Source organism: Chanodichthys erythropterus, chromosome 6 (genome assembly GCF_024489055.1).
Source record: "Chanodichthys erythropterus isolate Z2021 chromosome 6, ASM2448905v1, whole genome shotgun sequence".
In the NCBI taxonomy this organism is placed as follows: Eukaryota; Metazoa; Chordata; class Actinopteri; order Cypriniformes; family Xenocyprididae; genus Chanodichthys; species Chanodichthys erythropterus.
In genome coordinates this window covers 17,366,112-17,375,177 of record NC_090226.1, presented here as the reverse complement: position 1 = coordinate 17,375,177, position 9,066 = coordinate 17,366,112, and the positions used below count along the sequence as shown (strand labels likewise).

Sequence of the window (9,066 nt, the reverse complement as noted above, 5' to 3'; positions counted from 1 at the left end):
TGTTCACATGAAATCAAGACAGGCTGCACTTTCATTTATAGTTGCCACTTCTGTGTAAAATACATCAACAGCTTTTTTTTTTTTTAGACACTTTAGCATCAAATGTACATTTTAGTTACGCACATAAACGATGGATCCGAATTTGCTGAAATGCTTCTGGATCTTTAGGTGTAAAGAGGCTTAACATGCAGTTTAAAGCTATATCCGCTAGATGGCAGTAATTTCAATCTTTTCGAATTAGTCTGTGACGGTCTCTGATGATGGCTCAGCGAAAAGTACACTAAACAAACTCCTCCTTGTCACTTCCTTAGAAAAAAAAAAATGATCAAAACAATACGTGTTTGAACATAAATTAAATTGTAATCTCCTTAAAACTTTATTCATTTTGAGTGGCTATTCGGTAACATGGGATTTTGGCAGAAACTATTATTACTATGTTGAAGAAGTTGTCACAAACGCAACACGACAAAAAAGTCAAAATTAAAGTTGAAGAAACCTTTAATGGTGTTGAGTGCTGATGAGTAAATTCAGTAAAAAAAAAAAAAAAAAAAGAGAGCATATTACCGACAGTAACAACAGTTCAGAACAATATACATATATTGTTATTTACATTTATCATACCTCATTAAAATACCATAATTAAATAACAGTACATATATTTATACTCCCACTTGCTCAGGAGATGTATATCCTCCACCCATCGATATTCTGTACCAATATATACTACCTATTACAGTACCATAAAAGTAAACCTATGCATGAACAAGATGTCTAGCAAGAAGATTTCTAAAGTTTTCTTAGTGCAGAGGTTTTAGGTTCACTTACACAAGACTTCCATTATTTATAGATCCATAGTGAAAAAACACTATTTTGTGTACGTTCAGCAGAGCTTATGTCAGCTCACACTAGGAAAATCAGCATCGTAAAATTACATCTTACACTGAAAAACTTGTTTCAGATCAACAATAAAGAAAAGATACAAATCATCCCACAAATAAACCTTAATATGAGAGTTTAACAATGAGGGCGAACACGAGTGTTAAGAAGGCCACTATTCAATCAAATTGCAAAGTCCCAGCATACTATACAGTCCCTTTCTCTCAGAGTCCCTTTTTGTCAAGTTAGTTTTTTCTGTCTGTGAATATGTGTGCGTCTGATAGTATGTATATGTATATCTATGTTAGGGATATTACAATAACATCATTAAAGCTCTTTTGATTAAAAGTTTTGATCATTTAATTAAAAGACAACATAAATACGGCATTATCTATTTGCACCATCCAGAAAGTATACCAAGTGTAACACTGGTTGAGCTCCTGGCTCCTGTATGCCATTTATGATTTGAGTGGGGCAGGTTTTGAGGATCCTGGCCAAAATGTCTCATTTCTCCAGAATGGTGTCCATTTTGGGGTTAATGAAAGAGAAGCCATTGAAGGCAGTCTGGTCCATAGAGTCAATCAGGTTCTTGTCGCTTTGAGAGAGACGGGGCTTTTCGCTGAGGAATTCCCGGTCAAAGTTGCTACAGTCGTTGGGGGATTTCTGCAAGTAGAGGAAGAGAGATGTAAGAAAATAATCCTGAAGTCACATTCAATACTTTCTGTTGGTGACTAGATCACAAGATCACAATTTCTGTTGCTTTTACCCACATTGCAATAGCAGAACAAACAAATAAGACCAAGAACAGCCCAAAAAAAATAAATCATGGTTTGTCAGATTTCCCCACATTTTACTTTTATCATTAGTTCTTTTGCAGTTTAGGAATATTAGTATACTGGAGATAGGAATAGTAGGAATAATAGTGCCATGAGTGGGCGAGTCAAGTTTCTGTCAAGGCATTATTGACGTGTGCTGTAAGTGTGGCAATCTGCAGTATGACATCAGTGACTTGTTAAAGTTGCTGAATACATTTTCCATTTGGACTGGGAATGTTTTTCCCCCTTAAAGTTACAGTATTTTTTTTTCAATTGTAAATCCAACTCTTATCTCAACAGATTAAGGAAAATCTGATTCCTCATGACATGATATGACCCCTTTAAAAGAGATTTCCTGTTATTGTAATGTCATCATGAGGCAAAGGTTATTAGTTTGTCATTAACTGCTAAACTAGATAAACATTCATATGACACATATTTTACTATTTGATTTGTTCAGTACATTCCTACACCATATGCAATAAGCTGTTAAACAAACACAATCACTTTGCATTATTTATATTTATATTGCATTACAAGCAATGAATCAGATTCAGTCATAAAATGAGTAATGCCCTCATAGCAGTAAGTGTTAAAGACTATTAAAGTATTTATTCATATTTTGCATTTGCCTTTATTTTTAGGGTTTTTTGTTGTTGTTGTTGTTGTTGTTCAAGTTTGAGCAATTTTGTTGTGTGCTTTTGTCATTTTTTAAATATTTCTATTTAGCTTTAGTTTTAGTAATTTTAGTACTTCAATTTACAGCAAACTTATATTATTTTAGTCGTAGTAGTGGCCAAAAGTGAAGTCCGGCCAAAGAAAATTGACATCTTTACCCTTTATTCAAATTTTGTTAAAGATTTTGTAAGCATATTGCGTAGATGTGCTTACAGTCAATTGTTTTATTGTGATATCGCAATAAAACGTCAAATTGTGCCAACATAACTTTTGGCCAAGCTGCCATACAAAGAAATTATAAAAAAACATGCAAAAACAGAAGAGAACCAATTAAATATTAATAACTTATTATGCAGAAGCCAATGTATGCTTTTTCCTGTGAGCTTTATGTTTTTTATGCATTATGTTGCATTTTTTTGACAAATAATTTTGTCAGATAAATACCTTAACTAAGTTTAGTGTTTTGTTCTTCCCTCATATTTAAAAAAGATTAAAAAATATATTTTCCTCATATTTTGATGGTTTGAATCAAAAATATATTCCCTTCCAGACATCCCTTTTGGCCAGTACTATATATATATATATATATATATATATATATATATATATATATATATATATATATATATATATATATATATTGGGGCTGATCAACGATAACCATGGTTATAGTGTACAAAATAAGAGTCTGTGTTTACGTAATATATGTGTTTGTTTTGTGTATAATTATTATGTATATATAAATATACACACATACATGTATATATTTAAGAAAAATATCTTATATTTCTATACGAATATTAACATTTATATATAATTTAAATATATAAAAATATAAATATATTTATATATTTATACATACATGTTTATATTTCTTAAATATATACATGTGTGTGTATTTATATATACATAATTTATTCAGACACCTTTCATTCATTAATACAGTTATATTCACTATGGTTTAAAAAAATGGTAATAAAATATGACAAGATCTCAGATTTAAACTGTCAGAAAAAAAATGATCTTAATTATGTCAGATAACATTAATGCAAAACATGGTCAGGTCAAAGTGTCTGAATAATTTTTGGTTCCAAAGTTTTATAAATTTTACTGGTTGTCCACTATATGAAGAATTTTATGTCACAGTTTAATTTATTTTGCTATCCTCACTCACATAAATGAACTATAGGGTCCTGCACCCACTAGTAAAAATATAACAAAAATATCAAAAACGTCTGAATAATTTTTGTTTTACTGTACATATACATACATATACATATACATATATATATATATATATGAAAGAGAATAATGTTTGATAGTTTTCGTTTTAGTTATCGGTAACAACACTGAATAATAAATGAATAATCTATAACCTGGCTGATCTGTCAGAGTTATGTCACATTTGTGGGGTAAATAGTTTCACAAGCTTTTGTTCAAATCAAAAATGAGACTCTTACCACTTTTGGCTTGAATGGCGGAGACACCTCTCGTCTCTCCAGTGCAGGCCAGTTGATTGTCTTGAAGAAAGCATGTCCGCGGATATTTCCCACAACACCAAGCCGCCGGGTGGGATCCCTCTCAAATAACTGTGAAAATGTAAAAGGCACAGATTTCAATTTTTCAGAACATAAACTTCCTGCAAGGGTGGCAGGCCAGTACAAGCAAGTAAATGATTCCATAAAGCATCAATACTGACAGCGTTCATTAAGATAAATCAGTGGGTCAGACTCACTTTCTCCAGCAGGTCTTTGGCCTCCTTGGTAATCCATCGTGGGTAGTGAGGTACATCCATGCGGATCGACTCGAACAGCTCGTCCTCATCATCGCCCTGGAACGGCGACTGGCCAATCAGCATCTCGTAGAGAAGCACGCCGAATGACCACCAGTCCACAGAGAAACTGTATTTCTGTCCCAGCAGGATCTCAGGAGCAATATAATCTGGTGTGCCACAGAATGTGGTAGCTCTGTTTTCTCCAAGCATGTTCTCTTTGCACATCCCAAAGTCTGCAATCTTAATATGTCCATCCTTGTCCAGCATCACATTGTCCAACTTTAAATCTCTAATTAGGTAGAAAAAAAAGACCATTGTCCATATGAGAGTTATATGGCTCAAAGGTTTGTGGTCGGTAAGATTGTTTACAGGTGCTACAGAGGATGTTTTGTTTTATACATTTTTGCAATGTTACTTGAAACTGTCTTTACTAACTGATAAAAGACGTTTTATTAGGTGCACTGAAAGGAATAATATTAATATACATCATCTGTGCACGAAGTAGGGTCTGGCTTGTCAATCACTGCCATTACGTTCCTTGTGAGAGACGAGTGTGGCTGCGCTCTCCAGTAACTTTCCACACTCCACAGGCACCGCATGCAATGTTTTTGTCAGGAGACAGGAGTAACAACTGCAGATTATGAGTTACCTGCGGTGAGTCTGACATAATGAATCCACTAACACGACACAGCGAATGCCGGTGGTAAACACTTGTGTTCCAATATGAGTGTTTACGAGTTTTGGGAGGTGTTCCCTCGAAATGAGCTGTGAAGGAGGGGGGTTGTTCTTACGCATGCGCTCATTTCAAAAACTCACTAACAGTCTTTGGTTTCTCAGTCGACAAAAAGATCCTCTTTAGCACCTTTAATGTTTTTGAAAGAAATCTCTTCTGCTCACCAAGGCTGCATTTAATTGATCAAAAGAACAGTAAAAACAGTAATATTGTAAAATATTATTACAATGTAAAACAATTATTTTCAATCATAATATATCATCCCCTTGAAATTATAAGGTTCTATCTGCATTCTGAGCAGTTTTGAGATATTTTTGAGACTTTGTAGACAGTAAAAACAGTAATATTGTAATATTGTAATATTTTACAATATTACTTTAAAATATTACCTTTTTGTTTCTAAATAAAAAGTCCCAAAATGTACATAAAACATTAAAGTTTTCACAGAAAAAGAATATGTGAATAACTCAATTTTGACTAAAATGTCAGATAGAACCTTATAATTCCAAGGGGGCAATATATTAAAATATAATTTATTCCTGTTATAGCAAAGCTGAATTTTCAGTACTCCAGACGTCAGTGTCACATGATCCTTCAGAAATCATTCTACTGCTGTTTTCACAGTTGTGCTGAATAATATTTTTGTGGAAACCATAATACATTTTTGCGTGATTCTATGGTGAAAATAAAGGTCAAAAGAAAAACATTTATTTGAAAAAGAAATCTTTTGTAAGATTATAAATGTTTTTACTGTCACTTTTGATTAATTTAATGCATCACTGCTGAATAAAAGTATTAATTTCTTTAAAACTTTTGAATGATAGATAGATAGATAGATAGATAGATAGATAGATAGATAGATAGATAGATAGATAGATAGATAGATAGATAGATAGATAGATAGATAGATAGATAGATAGATAGATAGATAGATAGATAGATAGATAGATAGATAGATGGAAACTATCTATCTATCTATCTATTTATCTATCTATCATGATGGTAGATAATCATAATCATAAGAGTTTCTTCAATGAGTGTAAATATACAATACCAATTTATCAATTTTGGGAGCATCTCTTTGAGAGAATCCACAGTCATCAGACCACAGGAACATTCATCTCACCTGTATATAATGCCTTTAGAGTGGAGGTACTGTAGTCCACAGATGATTTCAGCAGAATAGAACCTATGACAGGAAACAGATTTAACCAAAACACTTGCTGTTAAAAAAAAAAAAAAAAACCTGTTTAGAGATCTTATATCACAAGGCATGTCACTTACGTGGCTCTGTACAAATCAAAACGCCCCTTATCCTGAATGTGGAACATCAGGTCTCCTCCATTCAGATACTCCATCACGAAGAATAAGTGCTCCTATTGATAAACACACAGATCAGCATCATTACTGAGAGTTAGTGATTTGTGACAATATATAGACCCCTTAAAAATTTGTAAACATTGCAACGTTTCCTGGTGGGCGGGGCTTAGCTGGAGGCAAAAAGAGACGCTGGACTCAATGTTGACAAGCGTAAGTTAGCATGTTTTAGGAGGTATTTATTAAACATAGATGCAGAAGAAGGTTCAGAACTGTCCGAATATGTACAGTCACTGACTCTGCGGGACCGTGACAGCTATTTTTGTAAATTAACTAAAGTTTTGGATATTTCCTAGACAACATATGAATTACTTTCGGGTGGTTCGGGGAATTTTGTCAAGGCTTATTGTCTAATGTAACCTAACGCTGGGCTAACTATGATTATGGCTAGCAATGTGGATTATTTTAAGAGACCATTCAAAGGATGGCACACACATCTATCGCTGTATGTTTGTTTAACATTTAAGCTAGCTAGTGCGCTGGAAGTTGGCGACTTTTCACCTATAAAACAGAAACTTGCTGATTTGTACTAGATAAAACCAACACACCATTACATAGCATCGATTATTTTACCTGATATGAAGTGTGCAGTGCAAACACGAGTATTATTTATGATCGTCTCCATCCAGTCTGTACGCCGTATTGCATTCAACCACAATTATCTTTTTGATTTCTGTGAAGGAATGTCTGCCGGGATCTGGTAAAATTTTAGTTTTGAACCAAAAGTCCTGTTCCTTCTACTCTGGCAGCCAAAAACACAACAGGACAACATTTTAAAAGTCAAAACCTCAAACTTTTAGTGCGCCTGCTATGAGATCTTATTTATGTTTTGCCTCCAGCTAGAGCGGTGACGTCACAGTGACGTAGGCGATTAGGGGGTCTATTGACCACAACACATAATTCTCAAGCAAATTATCATGGTTAGATGAGCCTGACAGAAAGAAAAAACATAGTAAAACATTTCACATAGTAGTCTTTTGTGTAATTCCCCTCCATACATTCCCATATTGCAAAGACACAGATATGTGTCTGCTCAAAGCTATATAACATTATTCATCATATGGTATAAACTCTCAAATTACTTACATCATTCATGCGTTTACAAAATTCCTTGCCATTCTCATAATGTTCAACGTCAAACCCATTGTCCCTCATACATGCCACGGCTGACATGATAAGTCATGGAAACATAGCAAGTGTAATGGGGCGAACTAGTTCTTCAGCATACATGATGGTAATGATAACAAAGCAATGCTCTAATTGCTTTGTGTAACATTTACGTCATTTGACAGAAAAAGTTTTCACTTTGTAGGACCACGTTCCATATTCCTCAGTATCTTAGCACTTCCAAAATAATAATAATAATTAAACAAATTAAAAAAAAACACCTAGACATAATCATTGCAACAATATTTAGAGCATATTAGTGTGTGTCTTTGTACGTCCTTGTATAAACTGCCATTGAAAAGTTTAGGGTTGGTACGATTCTCTTATGCTCACCAAGGCTGTATTTATTTGATGGAAATACAGTAAAAACAGTAATACTGTGAAATATTAATACAATTTTAAATATCCGTTTTCTATTTTATTATATTTTAAAATGTAATTTACTCCTGTGATGGCAAAGCATCATTACTCCAGTCTTCAGTGTCACATGATCCTTCAGAAATTATTATAATATGCTGATTTACTGCTCAAGAAACATTTCTTATTGTGAAAATGGTATTGTACGTGTAAATTTATTACGTGGAAGAACACTCACCTTCGACTGAAAGGTGCAGAAGAGGTGTGTAAGAAAAGGGTTTTCCCAGGCTAATGCCAACACTCTTTTTTCCACCATTGTGCACTCCACGTCATCGTCCATAAGCACAACATCTTTCTTCAGGGCCTTTACAGCAAAATATTCTCCCTTTCCTTTGAGCTCGGCCAGCAACACCTAACAGGACATGGGAACGGTTTAAAGACTGGACTTCATAATAAATCAGTGTAGAAATCTGTACCCTGTGGGTTTCTTACCTTTCCAAAGCTGCCTTTGCCCAGGACCTTATGGAACACAAAGTTGCTCATGGAGACGCGGGATGGGATGGTGCTGCTGGGAGGGGCAGGGGTCGAATCATCCCATAGTTTGCCATACTGAGAGGCCTCTGCTAACACTTATAGACACAAATATACCAATGTCCACACATTAATAACCACAAGTGAAATAAAAAAATAAAAAACATTTTTTTTCAAATAAAATAAACATTAAAAATTAAAGTTTTTTTTTAATTTCAGAAAGATGCCAAGTTCAAAGTAATTTCTTTTTTTTTTTTACAAAAAAATACAAAAACACAACAAGATTACTACAACTTACCAACTACAATTAAAACAAAAAGAAAATATAAAGATAAAACTAATTCAAATTATGAATAAAAACTATAAAAGTATCTCAATGATACTTTAACAATGAAACAATATCCTTTTCATTGGTTTTTCATGTTTTTATTAAGATTCTGCTGCCACAGAAAATTAATTTGAGAAAATGTGACATCATATATCCACTAAAAATCACAATGACACCAGCTTGATGAAAGTCATTGCAAAATTGGCACAGAAAAGACATTAGAAATTAGAAAAACTTTATTTGCAGATGTCACAGTTAGATATTTCCTAATTAAAATAAATGTATAAAAATTTTTAAATGTGATATAATTGTCTGAATATGTTTTTCAGCCAATGTCTATTTAATTAAAACCAAAGCTAATCTAATATATAATATATATAGCTAAAGGGAGAAATAATGCAGCAAGGAATATGCAGTAACGGAAACTCAC

General features: G+C 33.5%; 1 protein-coding gene across 1 annotated transcript in view; it reads right to left on the bottom strand.

Moving 5' to 3' along the window:
- Positions 1-522: 522 nt before the first annotated feature.
- Positions 523-9,066, bottom strand: part of prkcdb (protein kinase C, delta b) — a 29,583-nt gene continuing 21,039 nt past the window's right edge. Inside the window, exons 10-16 of the mRNA XM_067388300.1 lie at positions 8,270-8,406; positions 8,016-8,189; positions 6,161-6,252; positions 6,003-6,065; positions 4,105-4,432; positions 3,830-3,958; positions 523-1,539 (exon numbers count right to left, since the gene is read on the bottom strand). Of these exons, the coding sequence (XP_067244401.1) occupies positions 1,381-1,539; positions 3,830-3,958; positions 4,105-4,432; positions 6,003-6,065; positions 6,161-6,252; positions 8,016-8,189; positions 8,270-8,406 (1,082 nt within the window). The 3' untranslated portion in view covers positions 523-1,380. The remainder of the gene's footprint in view (positions 1,540-3,829; positions 3,959-4,104; positions 4,433-6,002; positions 6,066-6,160; positions 6,253-8,015; positions 8,190-8,269; positions 8,407-9,066) is intronic.